This window comes from Canis aureus, chromosome 18, assembly GCF_053574225.1.
Source record: "Canis aureus isolate CA01 chromosome 18, VMU_Caureus_v.1.0, whole genome shotgun sequence".
Taxonomy (NCBI): Eukaryota; Metazoa; Chordata; class Mammalia; order Carnivora; family Canidae; genus Canis; species Canis aureus.
The window spans coordinates 27,839,107-27,863,944 of NC_135628.1; the positions used below are offsets into that span (position 1 = coordinate 27,839,107).

At 34.1% G+C, this 24,838-nt stretch overlaps 1 protein-coding gene across 23 annotated transcripts in view; it reads right to left on the bottom strand.

Moving 5' to 3' along the window:
• Nucleotides 1–24,838, bottom strand: part of HDAC9 (histone deacetylase 9) — a 1,013,161-nt gene that overhangs the window by 112,790 nt on the left and 875,533 nt on the right. For all 23 annotated transcript variants that reach the window (XM_077856623.1, XM_077856624.1, XM_077856625.1 and 20 more), the window contains one exon: nt 16,688–16,806. In XM_077856623.1, coding sequence (XP_077712749.1) covers nt 16,688–16,806 — 119 coding nt within the window. The remainder of the gene's footprint in view (nt 1–16,687; nt 16,807–24,838) is intronic.

The following is a 24,838-nucleotide window of genomic DNA, read 5'->3' on the forward strand; positions in this document are numbered from 1 at the left end:
TTATCAAAAACTTTTCTTCTTTCAAAAAAAAAAAAGCTTTTCTTCTTTCATAAAGAGATGCACTCTAATTCAGAGAAAATACACACTGACCTAATTAAAATTAGAGTAACTCCCTCTGTGAAATGATCTTTAGGATAGGATTTAGTGATTCTCTTATATGATCATGACCTGGTCACTTTAATCAGCAATAAGAACATTTCTACAGTATCAATTCCAAGCATTTTCTTCTTTTATCATCATTTCTTATCTTCTCAGTTTACTTCCACTACTACCTCAACCGCAATAGTTTTGGGATCTGCAATTATTTGATCCAATCAATTTTTCATTCATACATTTTTTATTTCTCTTCTTTAACTAGATGAAATTTCATAGCACATCAGATAATCTTTTCCTGGGCTCTTTTGCTTTAATTTAATCCTAGTTTATTGTTCAATGTGGCTGGTGAAAATGACACAGTTATGCTGAATTTTCTCACTTTGAAGTGAAGTCCATGAAACTTATGTGGGCCTTTAAGGTTGCTCCAGGCCATCTTCTCCTATTAGATTACCTTTTCTGCTCTCCTTAGCTAATTATGTCTATCTTCTCTTTGGTTTTCAAATCTCCCAAGTTTCATCCCCATTTTCATTCTCAGTGATATCCTTGGTTCCTATTACACTAAAGAAGTCAATCAGAAGCACACTTCATAAATCTCTTACCACCACATTCACACACCTGCCAGCATCTGGACCCATGCATTCTGCTTTTTCTCCAGTTACTATGGATAAATTTTCCATGTATCTAAGGTCAAATCTTCCACTAGTGCACTAGATCTCATTCCCTTAATAAATTCAAGGATGTTTCTCCAGAAATGAATCCATTCCTCTTTCTACATCAATATTTCACTGTGCATGAAATCATTCCCAGCATCATATGCTGTTATTTTACTAATACTGTTTTTTAAAATACTCATTTACTCTCCTCTCCCCACCTATCGTTCCATTTATCGAATCTGTTTAGAGCAAAATTCCTCAAAGATGAATGCTCTATCTGAGTAGTTGATTTCTCTTGTCCAATTCTCTCTTCTAATCAAGCTTTTAATTCATCAAATCCTTTATTGACAAAGTCAGCAGTAGCCTCTGTGTTACTGAATTTAATAGCCAGTTCTTATCTTACTTGCCCCATTGACAACATTTGATACAGCTGATTACATTCTTCTCTTCAAACCACTTGCTTCAGTTGGGTTCCAGGGCACCATGCTCTGCTGGTGAAAATCAGCCACTCCTCCTGTGGCTCCTCCTCAGTACTCTGATGTCATAATGTTGGAGCGACCCAAGTTTCAGTCTCTAGCTCTTCTTCTCTAGTTATACTTGCCCCCCATATGATCCCATCTGGTCTCATGGTTTTAAATACCATCTACATGCTGATAACAATTACATTTATATCTTTAGCTCTGACTTCTCTCCTGAACTGAAAGCATGTATATCCAATTGCCATCTGGATAGCTACATTCAAATGTCTTAGAAATATTCAAATCTAAACATGTAAAGTGCTGAATACCTGATCATCCTTCCCCATCTCAGTTAACATCAACTCCTTATCTAGTGCACAAAACCAAGACCTCAGAGTTATCCTTTACTCCCCCCATCCCAGATCGAATCTGTCAGCAAATCTAGTTCACTTACCTTTAAAATAAATCAAAGTATAACCACTCCTCACCTCTTCCACTTACCTTCTCCCTTGATCATTGGACCTCAGTCATACTGGACCTCCCTTATTTTGAGCACCTCAAGCAATCTTTGTCTCAGGCCCTTTGCCCTATCTGTTCTCATGCCTAAAACGCTCCTCCTTATAACTGTCTCACAAGCTTGCTCCCTCATTACCCTCAAGTCTTCATGCAAATGTCATTTATCAGTAAGGTCATCTCTGATCATCCTTTTTAAAATTGCAAATCATACTTCTCCCAGCACACCTGATCCTTTCCCTACTTTAACCTTATTCAAAGCATATCAAATCTTAATGTACTACATTTTTACTTTCTTTTTTTTTAATTTTTTAAAGATTTTATTTATTTATTCATGAGAGACACACACAGAGAGAGAGAGAGAGAGAGAGGGAGAGAGAGGCAGAGACACAGGCAGAGGGAGAAGCAGGCTCCATGCAGGGAGCTCGACGTGGGACTCGATCCTGGGTCTCCAGAATCAGGCCCTGGGCTGAAGGCAGCGCTAAACCACTGAGCCACCCGGGCTGCCCACATGTTTACTTTCTTCGTTTCAACTTTAACCATTAGAAAATGCTCTTCAAAAGAGCTTTCTGTGATGATGCCAATGCTCTATATCAGCGCTATCCAAGGTAGCAGCTGGCAGCTATGCATGGTTACTGAGCACTAGATATACATAGTTCAATAAATTTAAATATTACATTTAAACTTATGTAATCACCACATGTGGTCAGTGGGTACTTTTAAACAGCATGGCTTGGGTATATAAGCTGCATTAGAACACGGAGTTTTGACTTGTTTAGACTGATGTAGCCCCAGGACCTACACCATCATCACGGCCATATTAAGTGCCCATTGTATATTTGTCAAATTAATTAAGCACTTTCTTTTCTTTCTAGTTTCATTTCTCTGATTAAACATTGACCCAGGCCATGGTATTTGATTGATGAAGGGAGCAGAGGCTACATGTTAGCTCCTATTCACCCTGCACCCTTTTGTGCAAAGCACAAATTACAAAGCTACAGATGGTAACCCTAAGTGAGTGACGTGGTTTTGCAGATAATTACCAGTTAATTACCAGGTGCAGCTTTCTCTTCTTTCTGATAGCACTATTGCTCTCAGTGTGAAAATGATAAAAACATGGTAGGAGAGCCTCAGATATGTAAGTGTATGTCGTAAGTGTATGTCTATGTCTGTCGACTGTCACTGCCTTAATGATAAAGTTACTTAGAATTCTTTTTTTTTCCCCCTTCAATCATTTTGCCTACTTCAAGCCCTATCTAGGTTCTCAACACTCAGCTTCAGAAGAAAAGCCAAATATGAGAAGCATCAAGTAACAGCCTGGGAGAAAAAATAAATAAAAAGGTGGGACATAAATTTAGGCTCCTTGGGCAGCCCAGGTGGCTCAGCAGTTTAGCACCTGCCTTCGGCCCGGGGCGTGATCCTGGAGATCCGGAATCGAGTCCCATGTCGGCCTCCCTGCATGGAGCCTGCTTCTCCCTCTCTCTCTCTCTCTCTCTCTCTCTTTCTCTCTCTCTCTCTCTCTCTCATGAATAAATAAATAAAATCTTTTAAAAAAATTTAGGCTCCTTAGGCTCAATAATAATCATCCTGAAAATAAATATCCTTAAAATAAATATCTCTCTACCAAGAAAGAAGTTTCATCAGTCTTATATGAGGAAGATTTAAGAACATTGTATGTCTGGGACAAAATCAAATACATCTTCCTGAGCCTTCTAAATTTGCTTCTGTGAAATCAATATCCTTTTCCCACTTTGCTAATCTTTTCATAAAGCATGATGAGAGAATAGGTACACAAGGGCAAGGTATACCACTTTCTGTCTTCACAGGGCAGGGCCCAAGTATTCATGGTGGAGTTTTATGTTCTCAATATACAAAATGATCTTCCAGGAAAGAAGGGAAAAGAATGGAAATAGCAGAAAAGAAATGTAGCTATTTCGGCCAAATGAATGAACTTAATAAATTTGGATCCCTATGATGATGATGATGCAAGTCCTGGTCTTTGCTCCTCCTTGTTTCCAAGGTCAATTTCTGATACAAATATAGAAAGAAAAATACATTTTTATTATCTCTAAAACTAGACTACCTGTAAATTCCAGCTGTAGCCTTTTTATAAATCAGGCCATTTCTTACCTTTTTTATGCTTTAGTTTCTTCATCTCTAAAAATGGGAATTATAGCAATATTTCTTATCTTAAAGTATTGTTATAATGATTATAAAATAAATGTGATGTTCTTACCATAGATTATGAGCACTTATTAAGTGCTTATAGCTTGTTAGTCTAGATAGCAAATTTTAAACCATTCTATTAGTTGTTTCAAATGTTTCATCTTATGTGAGAGGACGAGAGACATCAATTCTTTAAATGGATATTTAGTGTCCGAATGAGGAATAGAACAAAAATCTCCTACTTCCTAGTTAATGTACTTTCCAATATACCACTCTAATTCTTACCATGTCCCTTTATTCTTTTTCTATTATTTTCTTATTATGTGATAGTAGGAATAATCACACCTAAAAAAAAAAATTGGAGGTGGAAAGTGTGACTTAGATTGCAAGTAAGAAATTCTTAACATTCCGCTCTTCAAGTTTCTCCAATGTGGCAGTCATCAAACAAATCTGGTGAAAGTGTTCTCCTTGCCACCAGAGGGAACAAATCCATTCACATAGAGACCTGCCAGGCTATCCTAATACCAACGTCCCTGTGCTATGTGGAAGGTGACCTTAGGGCTGCCTTAGATGAATAAATGTGGCCAGTGTAAGGGTTTTTACTTCTAAGTGATAAAACTTCAAAATTTGTGGATGATCTACTTTATTGGAATCAAGAATGGACTGCGACTGACCTTCCTCTTGCCAAATACTCAAGCACCACCTCTGAAGGCAGTCATGCAAACAGCCACAGCAGCAAACACATGGGAAAGAAGAAGAAGCTGGACTCTCCAAAAACTTTGGGCTATTAGTTTGGCCTGGCACTTACTAGTTATTAAGTCTGGTACTCAATGATTTACTCTTAAAATGCCTGCAGTGGTGTCTTTTCCTAATTGCTGATCTCATTTTGCACCCTAGTGCCAAATAGCCCCCCTGAGACTACTGAGTAAAACAACAGGAAAAGTTCCAATAACCATCACAATCCTCAATAAAATGCAGCTCTTAAAGTAGAGGACCTTCCTGGAACCATCCCAAGTAGCCTGACACTCCTCTGTTTTCTTTGGGCATCTCATGTGCCTGTCAGTTACTGAAATTAGCTGCATTTTAAAAATGATTCCCTCTGCTAGCTACTTGGACAATAAGGTAATTTTAGGTATTCTTATGTAGGGACTCTTATTTAGATGATTACCCTAAAACAGGAAGGAAATATTGTACATAAAGATAGTGCTATGGGGAGAAATCTTTGACTAGTAATAACACCTGAGAAAACTGTTTATAGTAGATCCAGAAAACTGCAAATAAATGAATATATCTGGCAACTCTTTTTCAATTTGAGATAAGCAATTCTAAATGAGATGACTGGAATTTATATAGTACATAAAAGTATGTGCTATGGAACCCAGCTCATATAAACTCACCAAAATATCCTACGCTGTGAGAATTAAGGGTTGGCCAAAGAAATTAAATCCACAACACACTACCTTGAGCTAGTTGGTCCCTCTGGCCTTTTGTCTTTTTATCACTAGCTCTACCTATCCTTTTTCAGGCTGTATGTATTATAGTTCCAGGAAAAGAATAGTAAGCATAGGGGTAATCTGCCATGAACGATCAATGTATTTTGACCTGTGAATTCTGAATCTAGCTCTGACTCATGTGTCTGAAAACAACAGTATCTCCCAATTTGATGGATACAATACCAATGGTATCTCAATATGTTTACAGTGTCAAAATTGGAAAGCACTTTTTCAATTATTTCCATTATTTCATTTGTCATAATAGCCCTACAGTTAGTCAAAAGAATATAATTTGCATTATTTCTGTTTGAGAGACAAGAGCATTAAGACACAGAAAAGTGAGTTGGTAGCAAATTAGACTCAAACTATAGATGAACTAACTAAAAGTCCTCTGTTTTCTTCTTTCTATAACTAGTCCAGGAGTCCTCAAAATTTGATTCCTGGACCAAAAGTATCAGCATCACTTGGGAACTTGGAAATGCAAATTTTAGGCCCTATTCCAGACCTAATGAATCAAATATTCTGGAAATAGGGCCCAGCAAGCCTAACAAGGCCACCAGGTGATACTGACGCCTGCTAATACTACACTGTACACCACCATCATGGCTCTCCCCCTCATTTGAGTACTGTGAGAAAAACTTCCAATAACTGAAAAGTACACTTTAATTCTTTAAAATTTATTTAATAACTTCATCACACACACATGCTAATAGACAACTCTCAGTCATGTAGCTGTAGCCCATATGCTTACTGTACTGGTGACATTACTTAACAAATTTTTTGATTAACATATTCTATTTTATACTGACTTGTAAAAATGAATTGCAAACAAATCATTTTAGTTAGAGTGATCATCAAAATAAAAGGTCAGATGGAGATTTCAGGCCAAGCAAAGGCAATTCTTGCGTAAGCTAAAAACAAACTCACATGAAAAGAATCTACTATTTATAATTTGTCCCTGATGGGGCACCTGGGTGGCTCAGTCAGTTAGCGTCTGACTCTTGGTTTAGGCCCAGGCCATGGTTTCAGGGTCAAGAAAGCAAGTCTTATGTTGGGCTGGGCTCAGTGTGGAGTCTGCTTGAGATTCTCTGCCTTTCCCACTCCCTCTGCCCCTCTTCTGTGCTCGCTTGCTCTCTGTCTTTCTCTTTCTCAAATAAATAAGTAAAATCTTTTAAAAAATTTTAAAAATTTCTCCCTGATATTTTTTTGTTGTTTTGTATTGTTATTTTAATTTTTTATTTTCTCACAATTCTATTCAATCACTGGAAGCCTAGAGGGAATATAAAATGGATATCTAAGCTATCATTTTAGTATGGCCTTTGACTGGTATTTTTAAAACCATTTCAAAGAGCGAAATCCTATATTTTGATTAATATAAGATGTTATCATATGTAGCACAAAATAATTGCGACCATTTTTTACATACCACTATAAAAAAAAAAAAACTGCCAATCCAATAATGAAATGCCATCAAATAAGTAAGAGGCTCTCAATTCAGACATGTTAAAATATGAAAAACTACATCTTAGTATCAATGAAATACAGTCCACATTTTCCTGTACAGTTGTGACTGGCATCCTCTTTCAGGGCAAACTCTGCTTATGTATTTTCTTTTCAAAAGCAATGCTGATCTGGACCCAGTTATGGTACAGTTACAGTAATTTTGTTCTTCAAAGTTAAGTAGTAGTCATCTTAGCCTAAGGATTGTTTCATGACATCAGTAAGCACTACAGATGGAAAATATTCTTCTACAATTTGGTATCTGAGTTGTCATGTGGTGTAAGGAAACAGGCAATTGAGTGAGAAAATGAAGGCAGGATAATAGTAAGACATGAAGCACTCATTGAATAAATCTTTTGGCTGTCATTTCAAAATAAAATCATTCCCAAAACTGATTTGTTATTCTTTTTAATATGCTGACATTTCCCCCTCTTAATTAGCTATGTTGCTTCTTTATGTGGACTGTTATAAGGAAATGTGTTGCATAAGACATTTATGAATATAAATCTCCTGTAAATCCACTTCCCCCTCTTTGCACCATGTGCTTGCTTATGAGTACAACAAAGAGAGTGGTATGTGGGAATTTTGAGCCAAAGACTAAGTCCTTGACTGATTCTTATGCATAATGTTCCATGAAAAATAGCAAATATTATCTACAAGCTGGTAAGCTCCCATATATTTGAAAAGCTCTGCTTATGTTTTTGACTTGGAAAATTTTATACAAATAAAAAATTCCTTGGTGGGAAAATTTCCTTTTATTTTCTCAATTCAGAATATACTTCTAAGGCAATTAAAAACCCTACTCATTTTTGGAGATTTCTTTTTTTAAAAGATTTTATTTATTTATTTATGAGAGACAGAGAGAGAGAGAGGCAGAGACATAGGCAGAGGGAAGCAGGCTGTCTATGGGCCTGCTGAGCCATCTGAGCCAAAGGCAGATGCTCAACCACTGAGCCACCTACCCAGGTGCCCCATTTTAGGGGATATTTTTAATAACTCGTTGAGTAAAGTGGAAGGTATGTTAAGATAGAAGTTAAAAGACAGGAGATCAAGTTGTGGTTTTGTTATTTTTCAGTTCTGTGCCTTTGAGTGAGCCACTTAATTTTTCTGTCACTTTTTAAAAAAATTTAGAAAGATAAATGACTGCTAAACCGTCTTTAGTGATTTCAGGGTAATAAGAAGAACAAAGAATACAATAATACAAAAATACAAAAAAAAGATGTTATATATGTGTGTGTGTATATATATATATACATATATATATATGATCCTATTTAATTATAAAAACAAAATGAGATAATGCAGAAAATTAGTGAGCATAGTGCCTACCACAGAATAAAAATTCAAAGATTGCCAGCAGGTATTACTCTCTCATCTATTAACAATAATACTGCTAAGACAAAATTAAGGCTCCTTTCCAGGCAAGACAACAATCTACAAGAGATTGAGTGACATTCCTGTGGTTATTTTAAGGGCCCAGCCCAGGATTATGATTCATCTACTGGATGATCAGATTGTGCTTTCAACTTCAGGGCCATAGTGCCCTCCACAGTCACTAATAGGATAGCCAACTGGGTTAGCTTTGAGAAAATCATCTTTTCAACTTAAGTTTCATTTCCAAAGTATTACTTGAAAACATCTGAGAATAATATTTTATTTATTATTGCATGACTTCTAGTCCATTTTTCCCTTAAAGTTCAGATTAGCTTTGAAGAGTATTAACACACAACAATATCTCTGCAAATTTTAACTGGAAAGGAAAGGGTATGATATACAAAGTATGAAAAGATAAAGAGAAAAGCAAGATCAGTTGTTTGGGTGTATATGTTTGTGAAAGATAAGGGATATAGACAATGGTTTGAGAAATAGTTATGGAAGGTAGAAAGAATTCTTTCCTTCTTTAGCTATCTCCCTCCATGTTTATAAGTGCTATAAACTCTTTGAGTAATCTCTATGTCCAAGATAGGGCTCAAACTTATGACCTTGAGATCAAGAATCACATGTTCTACTGACTGAGCCCGCCAGGTGCCTCCAAGTGCTACATACTGAAAAAGAAACAAAAGTCCAACCTGACTAAAAAGTCAGTGTCAGATAAAAGAGATTTATGAAAAGACATTCACTTCAACATTGTTTATAACAGTGAAAACATAGAAACACCTTGAAGATCCAGTAATGGGAGAATAGACAAAAATATATGACGGCACGTGTCCATAATGGCTTAATACACAGAAATTAAAAGGATATAGAAATATTCATAGGTGTATGTCAAAACAACTTTAAAGGCAAAAAAAAAAAAAAGCAAGTTCCATAAACTATATGGACAGAATGATAATGCTTTATCATTACCTTTGCTATATATGGTAAATTTAAAACCATACTCACTAAAATATTGTTGTAGTGTGTGTGTGTGTGTGTGTGTGTGTGTGTGTGTACTAGAAAGAACACAAACTATAACAGTGGTTAGGAGAAAAGGGGAATAGGACTTAGGGGCAGTAATTAACGTGGAGCTCACATTCTTCTGCAAGTTTTATTTCTTTTACAAACAAAAGAGTTGGAACAAATATGATAAAAATATTTAACTGTTGCCAATTCTAAATGGTAGAACTAATGAATTTGTTATATAATTCTTTTTATTACTCTTCAACTTTTAAATCACCCATTTTTAAAAATTTGAAAATAAGTGTATAATTTTAAACAAAATTTCTGAATTCTCATAATGCCATTAGTTTATTCTCTCTAAAAGGAAGGCATATTAATATACAAATTATTGATGTGAAGCTTAGTAATTATTTATAATGTCTGTTTGACTTCCAGGTATAAAATATGGAGATCTTGAGACATATATGAAGTTTGTTTTACATATAAGAAATCTTTGGAAAAGCAGAACACACATTTTTTCAGGGTTTGCTTCAGAGATGAACTATGTTTATAGTTTACACCAGGAATAATGTGAGAAGCAAATTAGAAATAACAAACAAACAAACTATACTTTGCCTCAAGTACAGATTATATGTGTGTATGTGTGTGCATGTGGGTGTATATTAGAGCCTATGGATCCCTTCTTGAATATTTTTAAATAAATAAAATAAAATACAGAGTAACAAAGGAAACTACTATTTTGAAAATAACTACCAAAATATGAGAGAAAGTCATGGTATAATATATGTAATTCTATATTAAGGCATCAAATAACTAATTAAACAGCAGGTCAGACATACAGTATCACTTGAAAGCAATGATGAGAGTAATTAATCATTGGAACTATCTACACAACAATAAAGTGATATGAAAATAGCTATCATTTCTATTGGTGATAAAGTTGCCAACTTTACTCATATTGTTATGGCTTGTTGCTTACATTTAAAATGAAAAGAAATAGTTTTTAAATTCATACAGCTAACAGGGAGCAAGTAAAGGGGCAAGTAATTGTTTTACTAAAAAATAATACTGTAATTTTTTTTTAATCCAAGCTCATACGCCCGATGAATTCTATCCGTGGACTCCTGGGAGGTCTGTGGACCCAAATTTAAGAACTTCAGAGATAGAAATATGCCTACCATCCTTTCATCTACCGCTGCTACCAAACAGCTCCTTAATTCTGCTGCAGGTTGTAAAATTAGATAGATAATCAAGTACACTAATTATATATGTAAACAACTACGCAGGATCTCAGTAAGGAGAAGGTGGGTCTATAAATTTATAAATGGGCTTTCTGCATCTATTTTTGAATTTCAGAAGCAATGTTTATTTTCTGATTTTCAAGTGTATTTCAGATAGTTCAATTGCTAAAAATGAATCACTGGATAACTTGTCTGGATCAGTGTATTAATAGTGTAACAATACAAGTACACCTCAATATACCAAAAAAACTGCACAGCTTTAGGCAGGTAGAGCCTGAGTTATCCTCATCACAAAAGAATGTATTTTATTTTAAAAGCATTGCCATTTATTCCAATTATCCCCAGATTTATTTCAATAAAGGAGTGGATATGAAAATAAGATGTAGGCACTTCTCTTACTACCCTGACTTTTAATTGAATGGTACATCCACTACTATTTACCTAGAATTTTGCACAACTTCCTAGGACTTCTGACTATCCTCCTTCCATTTTGTTTAAATAAGAGTCTCAACACTTTTCCAACAAGTTACATTCGTGTTGTATATTTTTGTGTTCAAAGACATCATCAAAATGCCCAGATCTTCACTGAATGTTTAGAATTGTTGAAATGATAGCAACAATAAAATTTAAAACTATTAACTCACAATGCCTAATCATTTATTCTTTATGTTACAGGTATGACTTTTATTTCTCTACTCTCTCACATTTTTTTTCTTATTAGGAAACTAATTTTATTGCAAAATTAGTGAGAGACAAAGTTGAGACTTGAACACAGGTCTTCTGACATCAAAATGAGCTATTCTGTACTCTTATTAAGTTTCTCAGCTTTATTACAAGTTTATTATTTAAAAGAGTCACTCTCCTACTGTCCTGCTTTTCTGAACAGAAATGAAAGGAGTTGTTTTACCATCTAGATTCTAATAGGTATTAACAGCAGGAACTCAGTGCTTTTGTCCAAGGCCCATTGCTACAAGGAAACCCATGACTTCACCCTTAATATTATATTCTTTTCAATACTATTTCTATTAAAGGAAAATGTTGCACAAGTTACCATTGTCAGAAATACAGGTTTGTGTTAATTAAAATATTATTTGACATATGAATACATTGTCTATCTAAGCCTTACAAAAAAATCATGAAATCCAATTTAAGTAGCATCAAATATACTGGAAGAAAGATTCTGGCTAGTTTAAAAGACAATGGGTTCATTTAGTTTTATTCATTTAAAAAAATTTCTTTAGAAAATGTGCCAAGGAGCAGCCCAGGTGGCTCAGTGATTTAGCACCGCCTTCCGCCCAAGGCATGATCCCAGGGACCCGGATCGAGTCCCACGTCGGGCTCCCTGCATGGAGCCTGCTTCTCCCTCTGCATGTGTCTCTGCCTCTCTCTCTCTCTCTCTCTCTGTCTCTGTCTCTGTCTCATGAATAAATAAATAAAATCTTAAAAAGAAAGGAAGAAAATGTGCCAGGAAGTAGGTCAGCTTCTGAGGACATAGCACAGAAATGTATAATAGAGGTTAGTCTGATGGCAGCTGGATGGGAGGTACTTTGGGTAATCAATTGTGTACAATATTCTCCCAGTTTCCACTCTAATCTAAAAGAACTGAAGCAGTTCAAGTTTAAGATTGATCCTTCATGAAATGGCATTTGGTAAATGTCTTCCAGACACTCCTTTTCTCCATGCCTGTTTGTTATGGCCTGAAATTCTATCATGAAGAAGACAAAGCACTGATTCCATAATTACAGATGAATAAATAAAAGATACAACTTCCAAAAGGAACTATCATATTAGCTGAAATACACTTACTTTTAAAAAGTATATACTCAGGTAATAAATAAAAGTAAATGTGGTCAAGTTCTTTCTAGAGGAGAAAATTAGAGAAAGAAGGTAACCATGGACATACTAAGAATCAGCAGTGAGAGAACAAGAAAAAAGTTACATTTGCATTGTATATTTTGTGTTCATCTAAATGCCCAGATCTTCACTGAGTGTTTAGAATCAACATTCAGCTTCACCAAAATATAATTAATTCTGGCTCAGTCTGCCTTCAACTCTGTGAACATACAAAATGTGCAGACAGAGGACATTTTGTGCCATATACTCTGTATACCAAGGGAGATGAGGTACATACATCCATCATAAGTTGATGAAGTAGACCAACATATCCTCATGTTTTTAACAAGTTTATTTGTTGGCACTTATTTGTTGACTGGTTTAACACTCAACTTCTAAGAGACTTATTTTTGGAGGACTGACTAATCAAGGAAATTTTGTAGTTCCTCAGGAAAAACTCAAAGTTAAGTACAAATTCATTTATACAGGTATTTGCCTCATAGCAGTGTTCTCTCACTGTCAGGCAGACATTCACAGTGGGATATAGGAATAAGAGCATCACTAAAAAGGATAAGACATTTTATCAAAAAGAAGATGGTAATTCAAGACTAAGATATGTTATTTGATTTTTTCCCCAACAAATAGTTGTTCTTTATTTGCCAAAATAACATTTATTTATTTGCCGAGGGAAGCAGTTCCTATCTCAAGGACTACGAAAACAATCTATGTTTGAAAAAGGAACGTAAGTTTTTATCAGACATGGCTATCATCTTACAATGACTTTTGAATTATTCCAAAGAAAGGAAAATTATTATTCACACAATAAAAGAAACTTGCACATAGTTCACTACATGAAACCAATGAGAGTCGAGAACATATAAATGTGTTAAAAAGGAAGAAAACATATATTTTGTTGTAACTTAATTTGAACTGAAGAAACTTTTCCTTTAAATGTTGACAACACTGCAATTGACAACATTGCAAGTGGTACTGCAATATGGTCAAGCAATTTTGTTTAATATTATTGTTGGAGCATGACACTTAATTGTCATGCCAACCTTCTTACGCTATAACCTGAAGATATTTAGATCTGAATGAGAGTATTTTAAAAAGATATAATGATAACTTCATGGTAAAGTTTGATGTAGTGTTTAGGGTAGAACACAAAGGTACTTATTCCTTTCAGTGTGGGCCTTAATCTTGGTGTTTAATTGAAAAGCAGGATAGATTTTAAATAATGAATCCAGATAATTTATTTAAAAATGCAGCACAGATATGAACATTTTTATTATAGACAATATTCAATACATAAAGAAATAAAAAGAGAAGAAAGCAAAGAAAAATAGTACTAGCCAAGAATCAACTTTAATTAAAATCACCTCTATGTATGCACTGAAATTTTTGTCATAGCATCAATCAATTCTTTAAAAAATCATATAACTAATTTGATATCTAATAAAAATGAAAATGAATACACTAGCTTGTTTTGACTTAATTTATCTTTTACTTTCAGGGCTATTAAACAAAATTATTTTAAAAGATTTATTCAATGTGCTAAGACAGTAAAATTTTGGCATCTCTGACACAATAGTATCTTCAAAATCACTCTAAAATCCTTGGAAATTCTACTTGGAGCAGGGGTGACTTTAGGTGGAATGGGAAAACATTAGGTTATGAATTTGTTTCTGTAATTTCCACCTACTTTTTACTATACGTTTTAGCCCATTTCTAGCCTCTTTTCGGGACTCCTCTCAAATGGAGGATGACTTCTGGCATAGGACAATTAAAGCCCAATATTAGTCTCCTGTTGAGAACTTTCAGACCAAAGCAACATAAATGCATCTGCCAGGTGATTAGAAAAAGAGCAAAGAGACCAGAGGTGAGCTATTTGGGGAGTAACTATACAGCTGTCCTAACAGGTGTATATACAGGTGTTCCTAACCTCTACCCAGTTATGGCAGCATCTCTAGAAAATATAGCTGGCAAATTCGGGCCTGCATGAGATGATGTATACAGACAGTTGCCCAGATATGATGCTCTTTGGTTTTTCATTTAAGTATAATGGGACTAGTCAGTGTCTATGATAGACTTAGTCAGTGTCTATCATAGACTGTGCTTGGGGCATTAAGGGTCTAGGGCACCAAAATGGCCTCTGCAGTATACTGCATCCAAATACTCTATTCTCAAGCATTTTATGAAACGTTTTTCTCGTTAGTGGAAAAAAATCCAGTGAAACCTCATACCATTTTATCTAAATACAAATTCAGACTAAGCACTTTTATCTTAACCCCAATTATTTCAGATGGTAAAATAAATTAGTTTTCTCATCTGTGCAATATATGAATTGTTTTGGGTAGTCTCTACTATAATCTCTTGAGTTCTAAGATTTCCTTTCTTCATCATATATCTTTTCCTATTAAAACTGTGAGTACTCAAAAGAGGGCCAATTATTAAATATGTTAAAATTTATGTCTGTCTATTTTTCTTAGGAAAATGGACAGACATAAAAACAAGTCACCTTGTAAGGAAACATGTTGTTGAGTAGAAAAGACACAAGAAGGGAAAACAGATAAGGAGGAGTGAGGGGTTGGAGGGCTTATAGACAAACTTATTCCGGCATAAGAAGCAATGAAGAGCTGCCCCCAAAATGGATAAAGAAAGACAACATAATAAAGTCTTGGTGCATTGTATTGAAGCTAAAAAGAGTAGAAATAATGTTTTTTAGGTCTATGACTAAAAGAAACCATGCTACTACTACTTTCTAGTCTGCCTTCCAAGATGATATTTGATATTTGAACTCCACTGGCAAAAAATGAATAAACAAGCAAACAAAAAGAATAGTTCCTTCCAGCTAGTTCTGAGAAATGGACTCATTACAACTTGCTCCCTTGGCAGGAAGAAAGACCCAAATGCAGACATTTCTCCTTCCCAAGGGAGATTCTTATATTTAATGGCAAGAAATACCTTTTCTAGATTTCTGTCTTTGTTCCAGTGTTTTCTATTGTTTAGGTTTATCTCAACTTGGAGTACAAGGTCTTTTTTTTTTTTTTTTTTTAAGACTAAACTCCTCACCAGTCTTGATGCTAATGAGGTTTATCTGCAGTGGAAAGATTTACTTCCATTTGAGTTGAATTCCGTGAAGAATGAAAAGAGATCATAAAGATATCTGATAAAACCAAACACCTCTCTACTTCATTTTACCAAACTTGTGAATTACTATGTGTTGTTTGTGTTTGTGGAGTTGCCTCTTTCAATGTGTTTTCAATAGACAACAAGGCACCAAAAACCCTGGGTAAATAATAGATGTTAAAAATAGTTTCTACCTAACAATGTTACTGGAACAATTAGAGTGCAGAAAACTCTCTCACAAGAGAAGCCAACTAAAAACAAAGGTTGGCATGATGCTGGTTCTTTAGTTCTTTTCAAATTAATAAAACACACTTGCTCTAAACTCATCTCTCTCACTTAAAACTATTTGGGGTGTTTTGATTTGTTTTCAACCCCCACTAAAATATACAATAGTGGATCTTTGTCTTCTTTGTGCAATTCTGCTTTTTTCCTTCTTCTTTTTAATATATGTATTAATATTAATATATATTATATGTATATATGTATATACATATATGTATACGTATATGTATATATATATATATACAGAGTGCCAGCACAATTTGTATGCATGGACTATACATATGCCTTATATTCACACTCAGCTTTAGAATTATTCTTAAAGAAAGCCTCTTTCTAGTCACATTATTCAAATGCGGTATAACACAAAATTCATTTGTTCATTTGGTGTCTAGTTACTAAGGAGTACAGCCAAAAAGTTAATCTTTGCAACACAACAGAAGACCAGTAGAGAACCTGAGCATTGTCTGTAGGCAGGTACAGAGCCTCTGAGAAAGAGGAACTACACTTTTGTATTCAAACCTAGAAGACCATAGCATTATTAAGAAACAGCTATTTTTACCACATGTACAATGGAAGAAAAACAGTGACTTCCATTCTCTTTTCAAAAAGCCAAGAAGCTTTTCTAGACTCATGACCTCTGAAGTCATTTAATGTATTTTAAATAGAAGTTCTATCACTTCTGCTTTTAAATAGCAAAACAGGACTCCTGAAAAACATAAAGGTTCTGAAATGCCCCATCAAGTCTACCAAAGGAAACAATTTAACTTTTTTTTTTTCTTAAGGGCAAACATCTACAGAGAAATGAATCTGACAAAGCAATAAACATGATCTGAATTATTTTTAAAAATCTTACCTAAGTTTACTAGACACATGTGCTATCTATTTTAAAGACCTAAAAGATGTTATGTCTTAGCATTTCATAAATTCCTAAACGATATACTCACATTTTGCTGTCACTTTGTACCCCCCCAGAGGAGGAGCATGGCCTTCTAATGCATCAAATCCAGCGGAAACTAGGACCATGTCTGGATCAAACTCTTTGGCCACAGGCGTCACTACAGTCCTGCACAGTAAAAAGGCAACCAGTTACACAAGGGAATGGTGAATACCTTTAAAAATTGTGCAATGAAAATGACTTGGCACACCCTCAAGAACTTCCCAAGAATAAAGAAAAGGGGAAAAGAAAACACTACTTGAATGGATCAAAAACTTATCATTTCCTTAATAGTGAATCACTGTTATTTTAGCATCCCAATTCAGTCTTTTTTCTTTCATCTTTTTTCCCTCTAAATTAAAAAAAAAAAAAAAAGCTTTGCAGGTACATTTCTAAAGCCCATCATATTACATGCACATCTGTGGCTGTTTTATCCCCCTGCCTATAAAAAAGTGCTTCTTCCAAGGGAGTGACTAATGTTTTACAGAGAAAAGTTGAAGCTTTACTGAAAACCCGGCTTGCTCCAGTTAGTGAGAATTTGGTGTAAATTTGAACTATAAATTTCTTTTGAGAAAAAGTTGCTTTTCCAACTTAAAAAAAAACATTTTTAAATATTTGTCATGGTAGGGGGTAGCTCTTGCAAAGGAAAAACACAAAATTCCTTTAATAGAATCCAGACTATAATGTTAAGCAAGTCCAAGGTCAGAGACACCAGGAATGTGGCAGCCTCATCCATGACAGCAACCCCTGCTGGCCCCACTCAGACACTTCAGCACATACCTCTTCAGCCTTCTCAGGCCACCTTAACTTTTCTTCAGTGCTGAATTTGAAAGAAAATGACTAATAGATGCTACTGGGCTTTATAAAATAAAATTTAAAAATTAATGTAAGTTTCAAGACCAATGTGCCATTATCAAAACTCAAACTTCCAAAGACTTTACTAAGATGGGGAAACCGTACTCAGTAGCAAATTTAAAAAGTGGTAAGGTTTCTGTTGTGCATTTAAGAGAAATAACTGATCTAAACATTAAAGTTGCTATCCTTAGTGACAAAATTGAGTTCTTTTCATTTTTTTATGTTTACAAATTTCTCATATTTTAAAACTGATGACATATTAGTTCTACACTTAAAAATTTAAATAAGAAGTTATTGAAGTTATAAAATAAAAAATACTTATTTGAAATTCATAAATGAATGAAATGTTTTTCATAACTCCACTACTATTATAAAAGTTCAATACTTCAAACTCATAAACATACATGTAAGTGCCTTCCATGGTAGTCTTTCTAACAATTGAAAAGCCACTCACGTCTGAATTAGCTCACCAGTGAAACTATGTGTAACCTAATTTTGTTTACTATGTAGTTTCATTATTTTATTCTTCAATAAAATTAAGAATATCTAATACATCTACATTATCAGAAGAGATATCTTCAATCCTTTTCCGTCCCAATAATACCAACACTTACATCATAATTTTCATAGAAGTGCTACATATTACCAATTCACTACTTTTCATATGAGTGAAATACCATGTGTGTATATTTGGGATATTAGATACTGGAATAAATTGTCTCAAAGAATCAAGACTGCTTCATCAAGGTGCTTCATCTATTTAGTATGATCAATCCTATCCCCTTAGCAAATAAAACTCTTAGGAAATTATGGAGGTAGCTGATTGAACAAAGTTGTCATCTAATCACATGCATCATAGTAACCAATTTTCCATCTCCCTTCCCTCTCTTTGGATAGTTTCTCCCCCTACTCTTCTTTTCTCCATCATCAATCTACACTTGTAAAATTGATTGAAGGGTAAACATCCTTCAAAGCACAGCTCACCATCTTCTCCATAAGGGCTTCTCTCTACATATGGGTATTAAACATGTATGTATATATTTTTGAAGGACAAAGACAGTAAAGGAGACAAGGATTGCCAGTTTGAAAACATGACAAATATAGAGACAATCTACACAGGGGAAAACTTAAACATAACTGTGTTTGCAGGAGGAAGCTACAAAAAGCAAGTTGACTTTTCTCTTTCCTGGAGAAACAAACCAACCAAGGAGGAAATACCTAGAGAGACTGACACTTGTGAGTCACACGGATCAATAGTCAGGTTTTTTCCTCAGTCTTTCCACAGTGAATGCACCACTCCAAAAGCCCCACTCAACATACAGAGCTCCCGCTTATCTTTTCAGTGTGCTTTCCTTAAATAGGGACTATTTGATGAAAATTTCTAGCATAAAAGAGAACTAACATACAAACAAACAAAAGAAAGGGAACTCAGAAAACCAGAGAAAATTCAGGGAAGCCATTACAATTACCAAAATTAGGATTATCCTCAGAGACATAAAATAGTACATCTACAAAAGGAAAAGTGGGTGCTATTAAAAGAAGAAAAACAGTAAACAAAACATACCACAGAATGTTTAAAAGATGAAGCTGAAAAGTTCTCTCATCAACACAAAACAGAGACATGCAAAGTTGACAATATTAGATGAGACAATTAAAGAACCCATAAAGGAAGTCAACATATGAAGAAAAGTCTAAGGGAATTTTTTTCCCTTTTTTCACAATCTCATTGAGAAATAATTGACATAGAGCATTGTATTATTTTAAAGTATCTAGCATAATGGTTTAACTGATAAGTATTGTGAAGTGATTACCACGATAGGTTCAGCCAACAGCCTTTTCATCTAGATAAAATAGAAAAAATAATTCTCTTCATGATAAAAATTCTTAGGATTAACTTTCATAATAATTTCTAACATATCATACAGCAGTATTAACTACAGTCATCCTGTTATACAATCTATTCCTAACACTTATTTATCTTCTATTAGCTTCTATCTTTGACCACCTTCCTCCAATTACTCTCACCCTCACAATCTGCCTTAGATAACCCCAAGTTTGATCTCTTTTTCTGAGGTTTTCTTTTTTTTAGTTGTTTTTTAATATTCCACATATAAGTGAGATCATACAGTATTTGTCTTTCGCTATTTGACTTATGTCATCTTCAAGGTCCATCCATGTTGTTGTAGATGGTAGGATTTCCTCTTTTTATGGCCAAATAATATTCCATTGTGTTTACATACCACAGTTTCTTTATCCATTCATCCACAATGGATGCTGGGTAGTTTCTATGTCTTGGCTACAATAAATAATGCTTCTATGAATACGAGGGTGCAGATTCTTTTCCAGTTACTGTTTTCATTTCCTTAGGATATATTCTCAGAAGTAGAAATCGTAGATCATAGGATAGTTCTCTAATTTTTTGAGGATTCACCATATTGTTTTCCATTGTGGCTGCACCAATATACAATTCCACCAAAAGTACTCAAGGTTTCCATTTTCTCCACACCAATGCCAACATTTGTCATCTCTTATCCTTTTTATGATGGCCAGCTAACAGACCTCAGGTGATATCTCAATGTGGTATTAATCTGCATTTCCCCAATGATTAGTGATATTGAGCATCATTTCATGTACCTGTTGGTCTCATGTATCTCTTCTCTAGAAAATGTCTATTCAGGTCCTTTGGGATCATTTTTAAAAATCGAGTTGTGTTTTTTCCATTGAGTTGTATGAGTTCTTTATATATTTTGGATATTAACCTCTTATCAGTTATATGATTTGAAAATATATTTTTCCCATTCCATAGGTTGTTTTTTCATTTTGTTGATGGTTTCTTTTGCTGTGCAAAATCTTTTTATTCATGATGTAGTCATACTTATTTACTTTTTATTTTGTTGATTGCACTTTAGGTATCATCTCTAAGTAAACCTTATGAGGGCTCATGTTAAGAAGCTTTATTCCTATGTTTTTCTCAGACGGTTTCAGGGTTTTAGAATTTACATTTGAGTCTTTAATCCAGTTCAAGTTAATTTTTGTGACCAGCATAAGACATGGGTTCAATTTCATTCTTTTATATGTGAATATCTAATTATCACAGCACCATTTATTTATTGTCACTCATGAGAGGCACACAGAGAGGGACATAGGTAGAGGCACCATGCAGGAAGCCTGACATGAGACTCGGTCTGGGGACTCTGGGATCAAAGGTAGATGCTCAACTGCTGAGCCACTCAGGGGTCCCTTCACTCAGTATTCTTGGCTCTCTTCTCAAATATTAGTTGACTGTATATGCTTGGGTTTATTTCTGGGTTCTGCATTCTGTTCATTGCCCTATTTTTCTGTTTTTTTGTTCCAGTACCATACTATATTGAAGATAGCTTTATAGTATAGCTTGAAATCAGAAAGTGTGATGTTTCCTACTTTGTTCTTTCTCAGGATTTCTTTGACTATTTGGGGTCTTTTGTGGCTCTATATGTACTTTAGAAGTGTTTTTTTCTATCTATAAAAAATGCCATTGGAAACTTGATAGGGATTTCATTGAATCTATACATGATATCTTATTATTTTTTATACTACTATAAATGGGATTTATTTATTTATTTTTTATAAAATTCATTGTCAGTGTATAGAACATGCTACTGATTTTTGTATGTTAATTTTGTATCCTGCAACTTTACTGAATTAACTGATTAGATCTAATGGTTTTTGGTTAAGTCTTTCAGGTTTTCTATATATAAAAGCATGTCATATGCAAATAGAATTTTCCTTCTTCCTTTTCAATTTTGATACTTTATTTCTTTTTTGCCTGATGTCTCCAGTTAGAACTTCTTGTACTATCTTGAATAAGAGTGATGGAAGTAGGCACTCTTGTCTTGTTCCTGATCTTAGGACTTAGCTTAGAAAAGCTTTCAACATCTCAACAGTGCATATAATGAAGTTGTGGGCTTGTCATATGTGGACTTCATTATATTGAGATATATTCCTTCTTTGCCTGATTTATTCAGTTTTATCATGAATGAATGATGAATTTTGATAAATGCTTTTTCTGTAGTTATTTAGATGATCATATGGTTCCTTTATTTCATTCTATTAATGTGATGTATCACACTGATCGATTTATGTATGTTGAACCATCCCTGTATTCTAGGTATAAATCCCACTTGATCGTAGTGAATGATCCTTTTTCATGTGTTGTAAATTCTGTTTGCTAGTATTTTATTGAACATTTTTGTATCAATATTAATCAGAGATATTGACCTGTAGTATTTTTTCAAGTGTTCTTTTCTGTTTTTTTTCTGGATAATGCTTAGCCTTGTAAAAATATTTTTTTGGAAGAGTTCAAGAAAGATTTGTGTTAATTCTTCTTTGTTTTTTAAAATTCACCAGTGAAGCTATCTGGTAATGGGGTTCTCTTCATTGAGAAATTCTGATTACTGATTTCATCTCTTTACTAGTAACCAATCTATTCAGATTTTCTCTTTCTTCCTGAACAGTCTTGGTTAAGTTGCATGCTTCCAAAATTTTTTTCCTTATGTTTTGGCTGTTCAGTTTATTGGCATATAGCTCTTCACAGCAGCCTCTGATCATCCTTTGAATTTCTGTAATGTCAGGTTTTTTTTAATATTTATTTATTGATTTCAGAATGAGAGAGAGGGAGGTTGAGAGAGAAGAAGAGAGAAGAGACAGCATGCATAAGCAGGATAGGGGTAGAGGGAGAGGGAGAAGGAGAGAAGTAGGCTTCTCACTGAGCACTGAGCCTGACATAGGGCTCAATCTCACAACCATGAGATCATGACCTGAGTGGCAACAAAGAGTAGGATGCTTAACTAACTGAGCCACCCAGGTAACCCTGTGATGTCAGTTTTAATGTCTCCTTTTGCACTTATAATTTTGTTGATTTGGGTCTTTTCTCTTTTTTCCTTGGTCTAGCTATATGTTTGTCAATTTTGTTTATCTTTTCAAAGAAGCAGTCTTACTTTGGTTAATCATTTCTATTTTTTTTTGTCCTCTGTTTCATTTATTTCTTCTCCAACCTTTATTATTTCTTTCATTCTGCTAATTTTTGGCTTAGTTTGTTCTTTTTTGTTTGTTTGTTTCTTAAGGTTAGGTTGTTTATTTTGTATCTTTCTTGCTTCTAAATATAGATGTTTATTGCTATAAATTTACCTTATAATTGCTTGTGCAGCATCCTGCAAAGCCTGGCAGGTAGTACTTCCAATTTCATTTGTATGAAGAAAACTTTTTATTTCCCCCATTAATTTCTTCTTCAATCCACTTATTTTTTCAGGAAAGTATTATTTAATTTCCATGTGCTCATGAATTCTCCAAGTTTCTTCTTGTTATTAATTTATAGTTTCATGCCACTGTAGTCAAAGATACTAGGTATGATTTTAATCTTGAATTTTCTGACTTATATGTTGTCTAATGTATGGTCAGTCCTGGAAAATGTTCCATGTGCACTTGAGAAGAATGTGTATTCTGCTGTTGTTGGATAAAATGTTCTGTATGCATCTGTTACATCCATTTGGTCTATACCTTGTTCAAGTCTTCTCTTTCCTTATTGATTCTCTGTCTGTATGATCTATCTATTGTTAAGAGGGGGATATTAAAGTCTTCCACTATTATTGAATTACCATTTATTTCTCCTTTTGCTCTGTCAGTTTTTACTTTATATATTTAGGTAACCTAATGATGGACACACAATATATCAAAACATGTAAATTATAACAGCAATAACCTAAAATTTAGTGCGAAGAGAAATAAAAGTGTTAATTTTACAAATTCTATCGAAGTTAAATTGTTATTAAAGTAGGATATTAGAGGTTTAAGATATTTATTTTATGTAAATCTCATAGTAAGCACAAGGGAAAATCCCATAGTAATTTCACAAAAGAACACAATAAAGAAGTCAAAGCATAGTGATGCCAAAAGACATTAAAACACAGAAAAAGATAGTAGGATAAGAAACAAGGAACAACGGCTACAGAACAACTAGAAAACTAACAAAATGACAATAGTATGTCCTTATCAATAATTACTTTAAACATAGGTGAAATGTATGAAGGAGATTTAAGAGGTACAGCCTTCTAGTTTTAAAATAAAAAAGTCATGGTGATGAAAACTAAAGCATAGGGTATATAGTCAATAATGTCATAATATATACTTACTGTGTTGAACATTTCCTAGTGTATATAATTGTTGAATAAGTATATTGTACACTTGAAACTATTTTAATTTTCTATGTCAACTGTACTTCAATTATTTTTTATTTTAAAAAATAATTACTTTAAACATAATGGATTAAACTGTCTAATTAAAATACATAGAATAGCTGAATGAAAAAAAGAAGAAAAGGATTCAATCTGCCTAAAAGAGACTCACTTTAGCCTTAAAGACATACATAGATTGAGAGTTGAATAATGGGAAAAAATATTTTAAGTAAATGTTAACCATAAAAAAGCAGGAGTAGTTATATCAGACAAAATAGACGTTAAACTGAAAATGGTAAAAGGGACAAAGAGGTCAAAATATAATGATAAAGCTGTCAGTACATCAAGAGGATAAAACAATTATAAATACCTTGCTTCTTTCTCCGGGTTTGGAACATTTTCAGCCATTATTGTTTTAAATATATTCTCTGTCCCCTTCACTATCTCCTCTCCTTCCAGAATTCCCATAATTTGAACATTTTTTTCTTTTCATTGTGCCCCATGATTCTTATTGGCTTTCTTCATTTTTATTTATATTTTTATTTTTATTTTTTTGCACCTCTGGATAATTTCCAAAATCCTATCCTTCAGGTCACTTATTCTTCCTTTTGCAATGTGGAGTTTACTTTTGAAACTCTCTATTAAATTTTTCAATTAAGTTGCTATATTTTTCAATTCTAGGATTTTTTGGTTTTTGATGGTTATTTCCTTGTTGACCTTCTCATATTGTTCATGCAGTTTCCCTAATTTCTTGAAGTTGTCTGTGTTTTCTTGTAGTTCACCAATCTTCTGTAAAAGGATTATTCTGAATTCTCTGTCTGGCACTTCTTAGATCTTCATTTCTTTATAGAGACAATTATTGGAACATTGTAAGTTTCCTTTGGTAGTATCATATTTACTTGATTCTTTGTGAGCCTTGATCCCTTATGCTGGTATCTGCACATGTGATTAATCATCCTCCTCTCTGAGACTTTATAGGTTTGTTTTGGCAGAGAAAGTTCTTCACCAGTAAGCTCAGTTTGGGTCTGTGGATGTGTCCACTGGTAATATCCTTGGGCAGGTGGGGTCTGTTATTATGGTCTGTTTGAGATCTAAGG